The sequence below is a fragment of the Apteryx rowi genome, unplaced genomic scaffold (assembly GCF_003343035.1).
Source record: "Apteryx rowi isolate R43461 unplaced genomic scaffold, aptRow1 scaffold_29, whole genome shotgun sequence".
Taxonomy (NCBI): Eukaryota; Metazoa; Chordata; class Aves; order Apterygiformes; family Apterygidae; genus Apteryx; species Apteryx rowi.
In genome coordinates this window covers 3,991,876-4,012,090 of record NW_020449307.1, presented here as the reverse complement: position 1 = coordinate 4,012,090, position 20,215 = coordinate 3,991,876, and the positions used below count along the sequence as shown (strand labels likewise).

The following is a 20,215-nucleotide window of genomic DNA, read 5'->3' as shown; positions in this document are numbered from 1 at the left end:
ACACTAATGCCACCTGCGGAATGCATGACATTTGTGGGCTCACTATGCGCTTCTCTCCTCATTGCTTTGTGCAGTCGGGTATGGCAGCACAAAGCGGCGTTGAAACGGCTACTGCTACTCCAAACTCATTTCCCCCGTCACAGCTCAAAATGTTTATCCAAGAGGGAAGGCAGGAGGAAGGTATGAGCGCTGGGGCAGATGTGCCTTTGCAGAAGTGCACCTCATGCTCCACCTGACCCATTCTTACGAGGTTCCTGTGTCACCCTTGGGTCTGGAGTTCCCCAAGCCTCCCACACGCAAGACCCCCTTCAAACCCTCCAATGACACTGTTGCATCCAAAACTCATTTATAGCAACAACTTCAGAGTTTCATTATTAAATCCATTCAGCCACTGTGCAGGCACAAATCTCACATCCAAAAATCCCCAGAAAGCCATCCCAAAGGCAGGTCAGGAGCATATGGGATAAAGACAAGCTCAGCCTCCTGGAAGAAGAGCCAAGCTGCCTTGTCCTGCAGCCCTGCCATCTATTTTGAGAGCAGCTGTCCATCACCCAAGCCGTCAGCCACATTGGCCGCAGAGCCTTCCCGTACTTAGGGAGTGGGAAGAGAGCAAGGTTAATCCGTGAAAAACTATAACTAGTCGAAAGAGGGTGGGTGCTGATTACTGTGAACTCCTGTAATTCAGCCCACTGAATGACTGCTCCAAGCCTACCTAGCAACTGTTTCTAAGTAGTGCAAGTGGCCCCCCACCCCRCTTTAATAAGGTTTAACAGAGTAATAGCAGGTGTTAGGACTGCACAGCTTTGTAGTCTCCCGGCTGATTTTGCAGTGAATTATTTAATAGCAACTGCAATTGCTCTAAAGTCCGAGCAGCAGGACTTACAGGTATTTTATTATTTCAGAGGCTTGTATCGGGGCGATAATATAATTAGTGCAGTTGGGAAATTCCATCACAGCCAGGAGAAAAATGAAGGAGCTGCATGTGGCAGCCCATGCTCGGGAAGCCGGTATGGCTCACCGTTCCTGACAGGCGAGGTAATGTGCCTGTAAATTCCACCTGACAGCRAACGCATCCCAGCATCAAAAAATGACAAAACACCCAAACCATGGAAGAATGACAGCCAAACAGCTTCAATAGCACAGAGGCTGCACCAGGGAAAAACAGGCAGAGGCAGCTTGGATTAAATCCAAGGAGTTGCTCGGAGTCTGAGTAGAAAGCCTCCCTGTTTGCACTAACAGGAGGCAGAGAAACCAGCAGAAATTGCTTCGGTAAATAGGCTGTCCTGCAGTGGGTAAAATTCTGGCTTATTAAGAGCCTCCTTGGAAAATCATTACCTGCAGATGCCATTCTGATCAGAGGTATTCCTATAAAAAGATCCTTGACTTTTTGACAGAAAGACCAGGGCATTAGTGCGAATGGATTTTCAATATTATAATTTCACTAATCACATTTTCACCCTCAAAATTATAACCATGACCATCACCCAAGTATATGTATTAGAGACAGCTGTCTGTCAGAGAAATCACCCATGTCTCCACAAACGTAAATCATCTGAGAAACTGCACCACAGCATAGCTGTAATGCCAGCTCTTGCTGTAAACTGCAGGACGGGGAGGGATTTGGCCTCCCGGGCAGCTGTTGCTAATGGAATATGTGCGCTGTGTCCCCATCTAGCTGCTGAACCACTTCAGGGATAAAAGCTTCATCTTAATAGGTATCTTCTTCAACTCAGCTGAGAAAAGCCTGTGCAAGTTTTGTCCTCACTTTTCAGGATGGGTTCTGGCTTCCAGAAATGCTGAGTGACCCAGAAGACACTGCTGGCTGTTGGCTGGAGCTCCCATAGGTGGCTCTGGTTGAATGGGAAGAAAAGCAATGCTCATTTCTGTCTGAGTCTGCTGGGGACAAGGGGAAGGTTGACAAGGGTAATAAAATAACATATAAACACATATAAACACACATCTCAGTTACAGTGATGTTAGTGGGATTTAAGCATCTGCCTGGGCACTTTGATAAGCAGAGCTGATTTTTTCCCAGGAGAGCCTAAAAGAACTTTTCCTTTCTTCATGCACCAGAACCACTTCAAAATCAATATGTTTATGCATCTGTACATGTGAAGAAGAAGAGTTATCCTTCAAATATCTACACATTTTATTGTTAGAATATATTCCAGGTAAGCCAGCCAAAAGCACATTGACAGATCTGACCTCCTTCAAACATTTCTTTACTTGGAGAAGCTTATTATTTTTCTCTTGTTGTCAGTAGGCAAAATATATGATGCCAGGTGCTAATAAAAACAAACAAACACAGGGAGAAAAACACAGAGAGAGAGCAGAAATGTTTCTGATTTGGCATGTAACAAATGACCTGGAACCTCTTTTGTGATCAYAGCAAACGGCGAGAAGACTGGGAGCGATCAATCTTCGTGCGATTAAAAGAGGGAGGCTACAGGCTGCGTGAGAACATCCTGTTCCATCTGTATGTGAGCACTTCACCCTGCGGAGATGCACGCCTCAACTCCCCCTATGAAATCACAACTGACTGTAAGGAAAAGTTTTGCCCTCTTCTTTTTCCCCTTTGTGTGCAAGTGTTTATTTTATTTTATTTTTTTTTTGAGATCAATCCTTCTTTCTTTGTTCCTTTGCCTGGAGAAAATGTGTTTCACATGAGAGCAGAGACACTATGGGCCACGCAGCATGTGTGTCTGTGTGACTGGCTCTCTGTCCAGCATATTGGGAGGGAAAGTGTGTGGAGGACAATAGGAGCTGGGCAAGGCAAAATGAGACTTCTCTGCTTGCCTGAGGCTCCAGTGGCTTTGCTAGGAAATACATCCCCAACAGCCTGCGTTTCCCWCTAGGAAATACATCCCCAACAGCCTGCRTTTCCCACTAGGAAATACATCCCCAACAGCCTGCRTTTCCCACTAGGAAATACATCCCCAACAGCCTGCGTTTCCCACTAGGAARTACATCCCCAACAGCCTGCGTTTCCCACTAGGAAATACATCCCCAACAGCCTGCGTTTCCCACTAGGAAATACAACCCCACAGTGAGTGAACGCCTTGAACGTAAGGCCCTGGGAAAGGTCCGTGTGACCAGATAGATCCTTGCAGCCATGGCCAGGGGTTGGACTAGGGGATCAAGACTCCAGTTGGGGTTACATGGACTTTTCTCAAGGTTTAGACTGTACGAACAGATTGAAGGGCTGCATTTACACCAAACCTGAGCTGTCCAGGCCACAGTGGCTGGAGTGTGAGGTAGTACAAAGACGTGGCATCTATAGCATTGGTCAAAGTTCAGGCTCTCTCCAAATACCACCCGCCCTTGCAATGGACAACATCAGGGCACTCCTGGAAAGGATCCTTCTCAGGGCATCCTGCCTGTCTCCGATAAATCACATGGTCATTACATGGCAGATGGACCAGATGGAGTTAGGCAGTCCAGCCCTGGCGTCCCCAGGCCCCTACCATGGCATTTAAACATGCACATTGTTTTCCAGGGAATTGTCTTCCAGAGGTGATCTTGCAAGTGAGGTGAACATATTAGGCCTTCTGCCAGTGTGAATGCAGCTGATAGACCTGCAGAGCTGGCCTCACAGCAATCAACATGAAATACCACCATTTTGCTCCAGCCTCGCACTGCCTGACCTCAGGAGACACCCTGTCTCCACCACATGCCTCAATGCTTTCACCACATCACCCCCAAATGTGTGTGTCCCTGGCATTTGCCCCACCATCTCAGAGGCAGGTCCCCAGGGAATGCTCCCATGGGGAGACAGGGGACTCCAGGGGTCTGTGGCTTGTTATCATGTGTGTCTGTCACTCCATGACCCAATGTGTGTTGCACAAGGTGCACTCTTAGCTGTGTAGTGCTATTCATACATGGATTTTACAGTGTGGCAATACATGTTGTACTAGTTGCTAAACGTGCATATAATGAGAAATAGTTCTAGCCCTGAATACCTTGAATGTGAAGCAGGTAAGACAGGAGAACGGATGGAGAAGGAAGCATGTACACTGGAATGTAAAATTAATCATCCAAGGTCACACAACGACCTAACTTCCTCACAGGGAAATTCATCAGACAGTGGTTTCCCTCCTCATTCTTATTTGTTCTTTTTTAATGGTTAAGTACTATTCTCCCCAAAATGGAATCTTCTTGTCATGTGTGAAACAGCAGTTTGCTGGGGTGCRAAAAGGAAATACACCTATTCAGAAAGGAAATACACTTCCTTACTTGACATGATTTCTATATTTTGTCAGCAGGKTGTATAAAATAAAGAAAAGAAAGCAAGCATCTAAATTGAAAACAGAAAATAGACAATCCCTGATGAGGTAACAAAAATGAGGAAAATTATCATCTTAAAAAATAAAATTAAAAATAAAAATGCATGTGCCTATGAATATCAAAAATAAATGGTGATTCTGGCCTCATTTTTTTGTGCTTGTTAAGAGATATATAAAAAGACCTTAGTTTTGGTCAAAATGTTTTCTTGGGGCGTGCCTTATCTGATATCAGAAGTGGAAGTGCCAAAATCTGTAATTATTTTTAAAATGTAGTCCATTCTCGAGAATAATCAAAGAGTATCCAGGACTGAAATTCTGCTCTTTCATGCATGAGCAAGCAGATGCTTTGGGCAGCCAACTGCCAGCACTGCCTGTTGATACGYGCTGAACTCAGGCCTGGAAATGAGCTACTCGTGGCTCATAGATGGTTTCAATAAACATATATATCTGCCAGCTGATGAGGATATGCTCCTTTAGATGACTATACATACAGAAAGCTGTGTTTTTAAAAGATATTATCATGTTATATCTAGCACTCATAGGGTAACTTGTAGGGATGTCAAAAATACTTTTCATGTGGGTGAGACTRTTACACCAATTATTGTCCCAATGCAGAAGCTGAGACACAAAGAATTGTGTGGCTTACACAAAGTTATAAAGTGACTCAGTAGCAGAACTTGCAGGGGCACTATATCTGGTAATTATTTCACTGTTTTAAGCAAATCCCTCCACCTCTATCCCATACTCTAAAAAGAATTTAGCTCCGTAAAAAAAAGCCATGTCACCAAAAGTTGTCCTTCAGTGAGATAAGCATTTACTTTCAGCTCACATTATCCCAGAGACATCTGGGAAGATAAGTATTTTATAGTGCTTATCATTCTTTTTTTTTTTTTTTTTTGTAACTAAAGCAGTAACCTTTCTTTCATCCAGTAATGACAAGAAACTCTAGATGAATGCTGTTTCTTTTCTTAAGCAACAAAGCTTCTCCTAGAGCTAGCACAAGCCATCAAACGCTACTGATTATTCTCTAAAGATGCATTAACATTTAAAAACGGTGTCTCACCATGTGGTTTCTGGTTTTGCAAAGGAATATGATAAGCCTTTATTAATATAGGGAGTGAGTAAAATCCACTTCTCAAATCTCCTTCCAAAAATTTATTATCCACCGCGTCTTCCCAGCACCCTCAGGGAGGCCTCACATTTCCTTTTTATGAGCTTTGTTCTAGTAAGGGAGGAGATAAGTTAGCATGCACTCGAAACCAAGTTTATTTCTTGCTGGAGAGCTGAGTACCAAACTGGTGGCAGGTGTAAAAGCCTGACCTTATCATGGTTCYGGTGGATGGCTGCAATGCAGAGAGGATCTAGAGGAGGAGAGGTCAAGGGAGTTGGCACACATGCAAGTTTCACACAGGAAAGTGAGAAATTAGGGACAAAAATAGCAAATTTTGCATTGTTTTGCAGTGAAGCCCCTCTTGGACCAGAGGTGAGCTGACTTGTTTGTTGATGTATCCTGAGCCAGCTCAACATGACAAAATCCAGCTGGAATAGGGCTAGCATGAGCACTGACTGGAGTTTTCTTACTTTTTGGTGCCTGTAGGCACCAAAGGCTAAAAGGGATTAATAAGAGATTCAAGGGAGGAAGTTTAAGCTTAGAGGGAGGCTGGTACAAGTCCAAGAGATTAGGCAACAGAAGAGGCGACAGAGGGAGAGGAGAGCAGGAAGKGTAAGTGGCATCGCGGAAAAGGGAAGCTGGGAAATATGAGTGGGGTTTCACCCTCTCCCTCTCTCCAGCCCACTTTCCTTCCCAAGACTGTCTTCCTTTCTTCATTTTTCAAGGTCACCCACAAAGGTTCTTGCACAGCAAAAATGTAGAGAGGCAACACATTCCCGGCTGTCCTCRCCACTCTCTAATGCACCTTCACACACTCAACTTTTGCCTCCACTTCAATTCAGYGCTGCAGCTTAGGGACCCTGGGACTGCACCTCCTTTTCCAATACCTTTTCCCTTCATGTACATCCAGGCAAGGTGCTCCTAGGTCTCCGACTTCCTCTGAGGGCAGTATCACAGCACAAAGTTTTCTGGAGGTTTCCTGGAGGTTTCAAGGGAGCTAAAGTTTTCCCTTTGCACACACATTCCAACTCACAAGGTGGAGCTGCAGCCATGAGGGTCCATGGTCACGTTCCCCTCTGCCCCATTTCCACTGCAAATGGGCCTGTCCCTACAATATTTGCTGCATATTTATTTTACATCTTCTCCTGAATCTAGGGCAAACCACAGAATAATCAAGCCCTTGATTTGCTGAAGTGCCTTCCTAGCTAATTTAGGGCTTCTTGACTCACTGGCTTTTTTTTTTTTTTTAAGAGCCTCTTGAAAAGCAAAATGAATTGCTTAAAAAATTGAGCTAATAAATCCTCCACTTCCCCACTCCTCCTTCCCTGGCAGAATTTTACCTCACTGTCCATCTTCCTGCTAGAGATGAGCTCTGCTTTTTTCACTACGTGTATTGCCAAAGAGACAAACAGAATCTGCCCCAGGGCTTGTCTCCATTCATGTCCCCTGGGCTGCTTTTCTATCTCTTGCTAACATGCTGTATTGCCTTGTACCATTGACTCCTTGATAGCCCAGCTCCTGTTTTATCCCACACTCCCTTTAGGTCTGAAACACACCATTGCATCTGCTCCACATGAGGTCTTCCTCCTGCTTGTCTATTAACCTACAGCTGTGCTGAATCTCTCATGCACACACATTCAATACAGCTCTCATCTAAACAGGATACATATGCAACCACGTGAGCTGGATCATTGCATTATTAGGTGATGTGCTGGGGAGAGGATGTGCGCAGGATTTTTCAGTAAAGTCAGGGAGCTGAAGAGTTCCCTGAGAGACAAACCTGCTCTATCTACTTCCAGGTGCTTTCAGTGTGCAAACCTGTGCTTTCACTGCTCGCAGCTCCAGCTGCTGAATTCAGCATCCCATTCTTAGTGCAATGTTCTGTGTTAACCCTGGGTGCCAGGGCTTCCTTGAAGGGTTGCCCTGCTCACACTAGACTCAGCACTCCGTATTCAAGTGGTGGTGACCCAGATTGCATCAGTGTGTGATCCTCAAATCAGAGTCCCTGGAAGTCCTATCCCAGGGCAGAGTAGCCGGAAATGGCCAGATTCAAACAGAAACCATCTAAGGAGATTGACCATCTCCCAAAGATGGACACAAATGGTTCCCTGAGACTGTCCTTCCCCACAGCCTCAGAGTTCTGCATTCTGGGTCTTGCAGGCAGCTTTCAGGATGCCAATACCATCAGGATGCCTGTGGCACCAACTGAGCACAAAGCACACCCAAAATGCATTGAATTTAACAAATGTTATCAGAGGTGCAAGGGCAAGAATTCTCTGCCTTCCATCTGCCAATTCCATGTTTTATTTAAATGGAGAAAACAAGCAGCTTTCACTCTGCCTGAAGACTTGGTTTCTGCTAGCAGATGTTCAGCTCTTGTGAGCAGAGAATAAAGGGGAAAAAAGCATTTCAAGAAGAACCATCTAAATAACTCACTGGCCTGAAAACAGATCAGGTATCAGTAACTGCAAGAAACTGCAGGTCCTAATGGATTGAAATACTGTCCCTGTTAGAGCAATCAAGGATAGCCATAGGTCATCATTTTAGGTTGGACACTATTAATTGTTTCAGCTGTACAAATGTTCATAGGTGTAGCAATCATCTTGTTGCTATGTTGTGACTGCTGGCCTGGAAATCTGTAGCTATTCAACACACGGAACAGCTTCCTCCTGGTTTGTAAAGTCAAATTTATGCTGATGAATGACCCATCTGCAGAAACAGGATGAAGGTGCATTATTTTTCTGTTTTTCTTCTGACTGACCAGAGCAATACCTTGGGGGAACCTCAGAACAGAATTATGATAGAGAAACATGCCCCAACGTAACTAGGAAGGAAAAAAAAGTTGCACTGTGGGCTGTAATGTTGAACACTGCCTCAAGAGAAATAATCTCAGCACTGGGTGAATTATTGTGGTCAGTCCACACTGCTTTGTCATGTAAAGGATGCTGCAGAAATTGCGGACACAGCATGAGGTTGTTAGATTACTTCAGTGGCTTGGGAACTTGTTTATTAAAGAAGGTGAAGGGAAATGGTCCATCCACTTCATTAAGGTTAAACTGGGATGGATCCAGAACAACTGGGCTTGGGACCTAAGCACAGGACCCCTTGTCAGCCTCTTTGGAGATCAAATCCTACTGAAGCCATGGCTCCTTCCTGCATGTACCACTGACATAGCCTCAATTTACCAAAGTAAATATAGAGGAAATACAAAGAATTGCTACAGTTAACTAGAAGCTGTTCTGTCAAGGGACTTACGTCCCCATTCAGGTCTGGTAGCACTCATCAATTTTATATATAATCACCCCGTTCTTCTAACTCAATCATCCCAGGCTGCTGAAAGGCTGTTTTAGAGTGTGGCTGCTTTCACTCAAGTTAAGTAGGYAGGGAAAACATGGCCACAGTACTGTCATCTCTGGTTAGCGCTCTCCATCACTTACATGTTATTCTTGGCTGTGAGCGGAGGTGATGTTTGTTCCTGGTTCAGAGCATCTGAAATGGGCAAAGACGACTGTAGAGCACAGTCCATAATGTAAAGGTTCTCCATTCCCACCGAGCACTGCAGGTCTGAGCAACGATTCAGCTCAAGGCTTCTCAGATGTGCAGGTGATACTGCATGTAGCATGTAGGGCATCTAAGAGGGATCAGTGGGACCTTGGGACAGGAGGGCCATGGTGAGRATCAGAAAGTTTGCAGGGTGGGAGGTTGTTCAGAGACATTCAGTTTGATGAGGGAATGGGAAGAGACAACAGCGTAAGGCCTGTGTGGGGTGGAGGGACTCTGGAAAGCTTCAAGACAAGTGGGGCTCCTCTCCCTCCTCCAGCACACTCTGCCCACCCCCACCCAGGACCTGCAGGTCCTGTTTGACCCATCTCCAGCTTGGCGAGAAGCTTTCCTACCCCAGTGTCTCCTACTCGGTCTCTAATCCTTCAGGGCTGTAGGAGAGGGAAAGAAACAAGCAGGGAGAAAGGAAAAGGCTCAAGTCACAGGGGACGGGTTGAAGCACTTTGCTCTGAACCCAGGAGTACCCCTTGTGCCACCTGAAGGCAGAAGCTGCAGAAGCAGTAACTGTTGCAGCTCCTTGCAGCCTGACCCATTGCTCAGTTGGAAAAGCAGTGCTAGAGGGTCTGCAATACATAGCASGGATTAGCTGTTCCAGGTGTTCTCACTGCTGGAAATTACATTGCTTTTGGTAATCCAAAGAAAACATCTGTTGCACTAAACAGCCTTCTAATCTTTAAACCTAACAGAGAAACCAGTGATCTCCAGGCTTAGAAAGAGTAAGAACAGAGTGTAGTCATGCTGTGAAAGCGCTGTTGGTTTTATTGGTGGTATTACCATGCTGTATCCCAGAATGGACCTCTGAAAGAGGAGGTGTTCTGGTTTTGCTACACTGGAAGTCCTTCAGCTTTCAGTGCTAAAAAGCCAACTTGTGAAATGTTGCTATTGCTTCTTTTTTTGATTAGACCAATCTCTGTCAGGTTGGATAGTTGGGTTTTTAGTGGAGTTTTGCTAGAGTTGACTAGGGAATAACCACTTCACTTCATGAACAACTTTCAGATCTCAAAGCACTGGTTGGCTGGAATAAAATCAACACCTGCTGAGCAAATTTTTGAAAGAAAATAATTGTGTGAAAATGGGATCACATCCCTTATTTTTCATATTTGTGGTTAGACACATACTAACCTGGGGTGGACAAAAGTCTACTTCATTTCCTTTAGTGTCTAGGTCAGGGTGGGCTTTTTCATTCCAGGCCACTTTGACTCACTTGGGAGATACAGGGTCAAGTTTCTCAGCTGAGCTAGACAGTCTCTTTTTTTGCAATCTGTGTTATAAAAACTTTCTCAGAACTGAGACATCCTGAGCAAACTCTTTGGCTTTGACAATGCATTGACAATGTTCCAGTTCCCTCTCCTTCTGATATTCTTGGCTGCTTTTGCTTATTTGGGTTTTTGTTGTTTAGGGTTTGTTATTTCTTAAGTAGAAAATAAGACTTTTTAGAAGTATGTGTTTGTGCAGTGTGTGTCTATGTGGGAAAAGAGAAAGAATATGCTGGAAACTATGAAGAGCTTAAAAACAGCACTTGGCCACAGCTTTGAAAAGGTTTCATGTAAAGCAAAATGTGTTTGTCAGGATTCGGGAAAACAGGTTTCCACAGCTATAATCAGATCCTAATTTTAACAGAAAGCTTGAATCACCAAAGGGAATTGCACTATATTTATTGATTCTGCTTTGTTACTAGGTTTTGCTGTTTTGTAAAACATTGCATTTGGACTCAATGTTCAGACGTGATAAAAAGGCTGAGGAGCTCTCAGAACAGTAGTAGAAATTTTTACCCAGAGAAGCTGTTTGTCCCAGAGTTTGTCCACCCCAAAGAATAGTTATTTTTGAGCTTCTTTGAAGTCTTCTGCAGCATGGACAAAGAGATCATATGTTCCAGGGCACCATTGTCTCAGCTTCCATGGCATCTGATGGCCCATTAGAGTCAGAAGACTGAGATATGCATTTAATTATGGAACATATTTTGGGTGGAAAGATCAAACAGTAATTGGGAAAAATCCCAGTGGCAAAAACTGCCCTCACTTGGGTCCAATTTGGTCTAATTTACACAGCACCGCCACTGAGTGGGAGTCACAGGTAAAGCTCATGAGCTGAGTTTTATAAAGCTTGTCAGACACCTAAAGGCCCAGATGAGATCTCTTTGGGACTTTTGAAAATACTTAGAGTTTCTTAGACCCTTAAGAAAGAGAAATCTGGAGAAATCTGCTTAAGAGTGACAACATAATTTAAGCCTAACCATGGCTTTACTGCTACTTCTCTAGCTAGCCTTGAACAACTCACTTTACTCTGGTTATTTCTAATTCCACACATGTAAAATGGCAATAAAAGTTATCCAGCTGTCACAACTTTGAGGAAGGGTAACTAATGCTCCGAGTAGAATACTAAAATGAAAAGCATTGTGTATTTTAAGCACTATTATATCATTCTTCATAATAATCTAGTAATTGCAAATCATATATTTTTAAGGTGAACAGGGACCATTTCCTGATGATCTAAATTGAATTTCTCCACCCAGAGAGACTTTACCCAGTAATTTCTGCCTATAGCTTCAGAAACTGAAGTCAAACTAGGATGTGCTTCATGAAATAGCAGGGACCATGGCCTCTGTAGGCTCATACCAATCATAGAGGGCTGAAATGGTGTTAATTCAAAAATATTTTTGACAGATTTTTGTTGTTTCTATTTCACAGGGTTCATCTTCAGTTTTCATATTTTGCTGACATCTTTCGCAGCATTCTTCTCATAATCACTCCTGAAGATCTCAATTTCCAAACAAAAAAAAAATCCCAAACCCGYGTGAATAACAATATGTTTCTTTGATAAAAGAAAGAGGGTTATGATGAATAACACATTCCCTTTATGTTTGTGTAAACTTTTTGATTAAAGCATGTCAGGGGAGAGAATTGTCACCAAATGGGCAATTCCAGAAATGCTGACAATTTTTCACACAAAGCATATTTAAAAGATAAAGCCCAGCTTTAAGAGAAAACCATTTTTCTTTTAAAAAAATAAAATAAGTAAAAAGTCATTTCACTGCTGGCAACCTGCCACAATGTTGCACAGCTTAGGATATAGATGACCGGCAGATCCCCACTAGACCTTGACACTGCTGGGCACCACGAAGTCTCTCTCCCCTCCCCACGCAGCCTCCAGCTGCCATCCTGGCCTCGCTCCGCCGCTGACCTGGGTGCCAGCAGCAGGATGAACTGGTCGCTGGACACCAGGTAATTTGCCTGCGTGGCCAGCGGTGAGGCGCAGGAAGGATGCGGAGGCAGAAATTCTCAGTCGCAGAGTTTCATGGCACCCACGCGGCCCTTTGCCGGGTCTCTAGGCTTTGCTCTGCGGGGGCAACTGCACTGGCAAAGTGACGGCATTGCACATCTAATTTTAGATGAGAGGAGCAATTAGTAATTAAAAATAATAATCTTGATGTGTTCAAGCTGTACTTTCCTTGATTGCCACATGCACAGAATCTTAATTCCGCTGATAAAACTTGGGCTTTTGGCTTCAACGTACTAATGCATTTCTCCTCCAGAGAAGGCTGGAGTTTGCAGCCTGAGTTTGTAGGTGGCATGAACAATCTCCCCCATGCCTAACCCAGCACTGCTCATTCCTCCTTGCCTCTAAAGGTAATTTACAACCCTGAGAGGTAAGCGTTCATGACTTCATTGTCAACAAATTGTTCCAAAGAGACTTTTAATTAATTAGTCATAGTTTGATCCCTGGGGTTCCTGAAAGAGAGACATGATAGTAAACTATTTTGTAAGGCGCATGTTTTGATATATTTCTCAGTCTATTCTTCTTGTCCCAAGAGATTAAAGCATTAGGAGAGACAAAGGCTTACTTACAAGTTAATTCAATGGCAAAACAGGTTTCATTTGTTAGAGCGCCATTCTCTGACTGTAGCAGTTAGTTTCATAAACACAGTCTAACACCTCTCACTAGGATGAGCATTCAGCACATTTCGTATTACTCTACTAAAGTAATAAAAAGTCTTTGTAAAAGATGTACGCCACCTGAACAGATGAAATTTTGTCCTTCAATAACCATATGCAGAGGCATTTTGATGGACCATAATGAAGAGCTTTCATTAAAACACTCAGCTATGAACTTTCTTATGATGGGGTAGCATTCCTAAACCTTTCCTGCAGTTACTATCTCTAACACCACAGCTCAAGACTAGAATTGTAATTTAATTAAAATACACTTAAAATAGATAAGGACAAATAATGTAATCATTTCCTTTTCTGTTCTTTTGGATTCAAACTTATCTTGGACTTCAAATTTTTCTCATTACCGATTCTTTATAGGTGAGATGAATTAAATGCCACATATTGATGAACTATGAATGAGCAGATCCCCTTTGCTTTCACACCTTATCTGTACATCACATGAACTTATAGGCAGATGAGAAATTATGGAAGAAGTAGAAAGATTCCAAAATGTTCTTTTAAGATTAATGGAGAGGAGAAATAACAAAATGCTGAAGGTAGCCTCTTTTATAAAGTCATGGGATACCTGATTGCTGCCCCAAACCAGGATTTTAGCCAGGAAATGTGCATCGAAGGAGGGAAAGGATAAAGAATTTCAATTTTGACTGTTAATTTCAGTTTCACAAATCATGGGTGTCCAAGGCTTTCGTGTAACATACTGCATTAAAGTAGTTACTCAGCATTTATATTTGCATATATGCTTAATGATACGGCCCAAACCCCAGATCTGCACTTTGACACAACGCAGTGAGCCCTGCCCCACTTGGGGCGCGAGCCCTACACTGCCCAGCAGACCTTCCCGCCTACGTTTTAAAGCATCTCCGGACTTTTGGGGATTCACCTTGCCATACATGTGAGCAGGTTAAGCCAGGTGCCTGTGGTACCTCTGGGGCCTGGGGCAAGAAGCCCTGGCAGGATGGGTGCGCAGCGGTGCTTTGGTGCTTTCGGAGGGGCTGCCTCATGCAGTACGCTCAGCCTCTGCCTCTCTAACGACTGTCAAGCACAAAGGCGGTGAGATGTTAACGCTTCTCTTTCCACGCCTTTGTTTCAAAGAAGAGCTCTAAGGAAGCTTTATACACCATGCTGACGATTTGAGGGTCCAGCACTGAAAAAATGCAAGATAGGCCGCTTTATTTCTTCCTTCATGAGGAGAGAACAGCCTCCACTGAAGCAGGGAAATAGAAAATGAACCTCCAGGGCAGTCATGCTGAATCTCAGACAGAACCGTGCTCGTGTGTTTCTGTTTAATCACCATCCATTTCCTCTTCAACTAAATAATAAATATGGAGTGGCTTTTTTTCATTACCATTTGAGCCAGAACTGCTCCTAACAAAATAAGGGGTAAGTCTCAAAATCAGTGGATTTCAAGACACTATTTTAAATACAAGGCACCTGTGAAAATTTATAATCCAATAATTAATAATCATGCACCTTTTTATCTTATAAACTCTCAGGAGTAATTTCCCCATCTGAGTGTAGCACACATCATAAATCCACTCCAAATGATTTTTAAATTTGTCCTTTCCAATTCCTGTTTGAATTGACATTTTGTTCTGGTTGAAGTGGAATCCTCAGAAGCCTTCTCCCCTGCAATTAGCTGAGATTAAGTAGTTGGAGAACTAGCACAGCAAAGATCAGAAAYGCTCATAGTCACTGATGCTTTGATCATACCAAACAGGAGAACAGTAGGCTGTAGTTTGTGGCTTTGAGGTGCATAAATAAATATATCTCTGAGACTGTTTTAAAGTGATCTGTAGCAGACTGTGTCAGGAAGTGGACTGCATTTTTTACTGCTGGCAAGCAGCTTATGTGCTAGACTCTGTCTTACAGCTTCAGTGCAAAATTCACAGAGCCTCATCTATTTCTTTGTTCAATATTTATATCTTCATACACTACTTAAAAATATGTTAAAAAAGAACTAAGTACATTCCAAATGCAGATCTGAATTTAATCATTGGCAATCTGAAAGTTTTCAGAGCTTTCGGTTATTATTATTTTATATACATGCTACAGATCTTGTTTTTGGAATGTGTGTTCTGGCTATCCCAGTAATACGAGTAGCTTAAGATATGCAGTACTGCACAGGGTTTTAGTCACATCCTATCCATTGAATTTAATAGTAGTTGAGCAGCTAAAACCCCTTATCAGTACTGTGGAAGTGTTTCCCAGGGTGAGTGTAGACTGCCCACAGCTGCCTGAATCCTATCAGCTAATTCTGCCTGCTTGGCTGCATCCTGGGTAGAGCTTGCATTACAGGGAGCAAAGTCTGATACACAGAGTGAGTTAATATGAGCATTTGTAAACTGAGATGAGGCGAGCTCTAACGCACTTCCTAAATGCTTTGAAAAACTTCATTATTCAGTTTTTGGTACTTCCAGACCAAGGCTGAGATGCTAAAAGAACAAGCAGACTCAGAGTATTTTGGCCTGTCAAACTTCAGTCCTGAGGAAAACGAGGAAGACCAAATATACAAATAAAATTTAAATAAGCAAAAACCCTAAACTCTCAGAAAAATTTCAGATCCCTCTCTCCTCTAATTGTTGGCCTCAGCTTTAATTTCCCCAAATGCTAAAGAGTTGTTAGCAGGGCTGGTACTTCTTTTTTCCCTGAATTGGATCTCTTCTTCTTATCTCTGTCAGCACATTGTGTGATGCGTTGCCCTGCGCTAGGTAATGTTTCAAAGTCAAGTAAATGATGGGCTATTCATCTTGTCATGCAGTCACTAAAATCCTCTAGCAGTTACATGTCCCATTTCATCCAGTGCTGCAAGTGTGCAGCCTTCAAAATGTAGGAGTAACAATGCAGTGAACTGCCTGAAAAAGAGTGATAAAGGAGACCAATGCACGTATAGGGGAGGACCAGAGCAGGAGCTGACAAAGAGAGAAGAGTGTAGAGAAAAGATGGGAAATGGGGAGAGAAAGGCCAAGCAAGGAAGAATATTCTTCTAAAAAAGGATGGGGAAAAGAACATTAAAAATTCATTTTTTCCTGGGGGATTTCTGCAGGTGGACTCCTGTAGTAGATCTGTATTAAAAGGGTAGCATCTAGCTTTCATAAATAGTTTTTGAGCAGTTGCTTTAAAAGAATTTGCAGAAGAAGGAAGCATAGCATCATTATCTTCATTTTAGCTGTGGGAAAACTTAGGTAAAGAGAACTGATTTGCTTAAAGTAAAACTTGCTGTCAGCCAAAGCAGTAATAGTCTCTTGAGTCCCTCTTTAGTGCTTCACTCACAGAGGTCTAACTCTGCCATGCCACCAGTTCTTTGTGTGTACAGGCTAATGCAAAATCTTTTCCCTGTACATTTCTCCCTGTTGCACAGCCAGATGTGTTTGCTAGGCAGAATTATCATTTTCTCCATTCCTCGCCCAAATTTCATGGCACCTTCCCCACCACACCATTGTTTAACATTAAAAATATGCTGCTCACCACTGTTGGAAGTTTTTAGAAAACGAGTTTCCCCCAGAGTCCAAAGAAGGATATGGACCAGTTCCCAGATAACTAATCACATCCAAAGAGCATCCTCTGAACTATACTGCAGGAGGGATCCCAAACAAGAGAGATGGATGTAGGATCAGCACGCAGGGCCATGAAGAGTGGTTTCACTCCGTTGCTGGAACAGGCCAACAGTTTCAGGGGAGAGGGATCTGAGACATTTCTGAAAGTTTGGGGGGGGTTCCTTATTTGTTTTTTATTTGCTTATTTGGTCTTCCCAGTTTCCCTCAGGACGGAACAGCAGACTGCTGTCCCCCAAACATCATTCCTGAAGTAGCACAGCAAACCCTGAAGCATTTTTAAACATGTCCGGTGTGGTGGAGCCTGTTGTTGGTTGGGAATCCATTTCATCCATGGCCAGTCAATCCAATCAATATCAGGTCCATCCCACTGCYGACACACACACACACACACACCTTGAATTCGTCACGGGGATTTTAAACAGCAAGAAGGAAACGAAGAGGAAGTGATCAGTGGAGGCTCAGCCAATGCATCTGCTGGCAGGTCACAGCTGACATTGCTGTTCTACATGTGTTTGCTGCATTTGCTAATCCCAGTGGTCTGAAGCGATTTATTTTTCCATTCCTTTTTTGTAAACAATCCATTGGCAGCAGCCAAAGTCAATCAATTGCTTCAACCAGAGCTAGCAGCACAGAAAATGGTTGTACAAAGCAAAGACAGTGAAAAATGACAGGAGGGAGAGAGCGGGCGGCTGGGGAAGGCGCACAGAGCCAGCTGCYCTATGCTGGTGGCTCCATCAGCTCCTTGACTTGTGACACGTTGGTGTTACTCAGCGTGAGGAACAAGGTCCAGACAGCCTCATAGACTGCTGAGGGTTGAGGGGTGTCACCTTCAAAAGCAGAAACCTTCTGGTCCAGCTGAGAGGCAGGTCATGGAAAAAATATGCTGGAATGCTGGAAATATGGGCAAACAGCCTCTATAGAGGCATCATGACTTTTCCTTGAAAGCAAAGACCATCCTGTACCATCTTCCATTCTTTTCTTTTGTGCTAAAGTTACCTGTATCCAGGTAGCAATACAGATATAGTAACAGCGATTTCAGTAATGAGCTTCAGTTTTTATCTTTTCATCCAAAATGGAGGCAAAGTGCTTCACAAACGTCACTATCTTTTGCAGTTACTCAGACTTGTCCTGACGCACAGGACAAGCTGCTTGCCGTGCTCCACCCCAAAGACAGCCACATTTTACTGAAGTATATAAGATTACTAACCTGACGGATGGCAAATGAATAAGAGATATCAATATGACACAAAACAGTAGTGTATTTCTGTTTAGGAAGACTATGGAAGGAATTTAAGCAAACAGTCAAAAACTACCAAGTTTTAATTTGCTTTAGACCCTGAGTTTAGTACTTCAACTTTTGAGAATTTTCAGTGAAATTTCTTGAGATGATAACAAGCCATGACTTCAGTTTTGCAATTATTCAGAAGTTGTCACTGAATATCACACCAGAGTATTGGTCTGCACTGGGTCAGACATGTGAGTCTTTACACTTTGATCTTGCTCACTGAACCAAGATTTTCTAAGGATTCCCCTGACTCAGCTCAATCCTACAAGCACAGGGGGGAAAAAAAACAAGAAACAAGAGTTAAAAAAAAATGTGCTTTTCAAATATGGAAGGAAATGGGAACATGATTTCAACGTGTGCTATGCACAAGTTTTGATTCATGTGAAAAGGAGATCATGCTAGGGAGCATGTATTTTTCTCCACTTTGCTGCTTTCTGCAGTCTCATCCAATTYTCCATTCAACTTAATGGACTATCACAAGTGGTTCTGCAAATGCAAGCGTTAGCATCAACACAGCATTTTGGTTTCTTTCAAAAGGCATCTAAAAGCATTTAATTATCGCCTTTTCATCCCACTCTTCTGTTTCTTTTGTCCAGTGAACAGCAGCAAGCACATAGTAAGAAAATACCGTGGACACCTTCGAACAAAGATTGAGTCTGGAGAAGGAACCATACCAGTCCGGTGTCACAACGCAGTTCAGACGTGGGACGGCGTGTTGTTGGGAGAACAGCTTATCACCATGTCCTGCACAGACAAAATTGCCAGGTAATGCAGCACCGATATATACTTTATAAAAATGTTTGCCATGTGGGAGTGATTTCGATGTCACAAAGAACTGTGGCTACTGGTGGGAAATAACCAGCAGGTGCTGATAAACCCTGCAGAAACAAAGACCTTCTTGGTATGCAAACGCAGAGCATAGAAATAGAATGGAATGTAAATAGAACATTTTCCCAAATTCTCCACGGGTCGTTAGCTGCTCTTTAAAGTGTGACAAAAATATAAGCCCTCTTTGCAGCACTTTACCAATAGAATTTCAGTATGCAGCTAAAACACAACCACTCTGCTCTTATTGGGTCATTTACCTCGAAAGCTGCAAACCAATCATCATGCCGATGAACCTACCTCATTTGCACCCCATTGGATAAAGTGCCCTAAATGCCATTAAGAATGTTTCTACTATTTTGAATGTCACTGCAGAGCTCAGATGTCACAGGCACCTCTGTGGCTTTCTGCTCTAGTCTGTAAATATATTTTTGTAGAATAATTGCTGTTTAATAAATATTTCATAATGATTCCATGGTGGCACATAAAATATCAACACATTTCCCATTCTCAGTTTAGGGTGTTAACTAGTAGCAAATGGTGGGTATCACAGACTGAAAACAAAGTGTGTGTGTGTGTGTGTGTGTGTGTATTACTATTAATATAGATTTATATAGGCATGCATACTTATGTGCATAATTATATATATATTATGTGTATGAGCTATAGATGCAGCTCTACATGTAAAATACATTACTTTATAGCTATAAAAATGTAAATGTTATGATCAAATTCTCTGTTGGAATATCATGCCTAAGAATTCAGTTAAATTACATCAACAGAGAATTTGGCCCAATATGTTAAAGGCCATATAAAATAATTCTTCTAAAAAAACTACAAAACTTTTGTTTAATGCAATCACACAAATTCTGTTCTTAGTTTTGACCAGATGACCTGCTAAAGTTAAAGTGGGTCTATAGGCTTAGCAAAGGCTGGCATTTTGGTAGAAAAATATATGATTCCACCAACAAATGGGAATACTAACAGACTCAAATGACAGAACACAAAATCCTCACCCAGCTAAGTAGAGCAGTCACAACTGGTTTGTTTGCATGAAGGATAAAGGGCATCTTCTGCTATAATATTTTCATTTATTCATAAAGTGACAACAGAAAACCCAAACTGTTTTCAGTGGAACTCCCACACTGTTTTCAGATGCAGCTGGGTTTTCTAACTTCAGACACATATGACTCAAAAAAATAAACAAATTTAAGATTAAGAATTGAAATATTGCAGTCTGGTTTTGAATGTCATTAGCCAGTGAATTAAGTATCAGCTTTGCAAACAGTATTACATTTTCTATTGATGGGAATGCTGACTATAACACAGACTCCCAGAAGCCAGGTTTTCTCCAAACACATCTGCTAAGAGCTTTCAGTGGATCTTTCTCTTGTTGCCAAATACCTAAACAGCATTAAAACCCATGAAAGAAATTACAATCTACTACAATATTTTTCCAGGATAAAAGAATTCTTTCAGCTCTCATCTTTGATATATATTAATTATTGCAATTTTTATTATTTATTTGTACAGTTATTCAAATGGTCACGGGATTTTACTAGACCAAAAAAATTAACTAGACCAAAAAAAATCAACAATCATTACTGCCTGTTTTGAAGAGCAAAGGTTTACTGTCACCAGGGCCA

General features: G+C 42.5%; 1 protein-coding gene across 2 annotated transcripts in view; it reads left to right on the top strand.

Moving 5' to 3' along the window:
- ADARB2 (adenosine deaminase, RNA specific B2 (inactive)) overlaps nucleotides 1-20,215 on the top strand; it is a 325,694-nt gene that overhangs the window by 284,606 nt on the left and 20,873 nt on the right. Inside the window, exons 6-7 of one of the 2 annotated variants that reach the window (XM_026069275.1) lie at nucleotides 2,390-2,541; nucleotides 18,341-18,509. In XM_026069275.1, coding sequence (XP_025925060.1) covers nucleotides 2,390-2,541; nucleotides 18,341-18,509 — 321 coding nt within the window. Of the gene's footprint in view, nucleotides 1-2,389; nucleotides 2,552-18,340; nucleotides 18,510-20,215 lie in introns of both variants that reach the window. The other variant, XM_026069276.1, reaches the window with a different exon arrangement.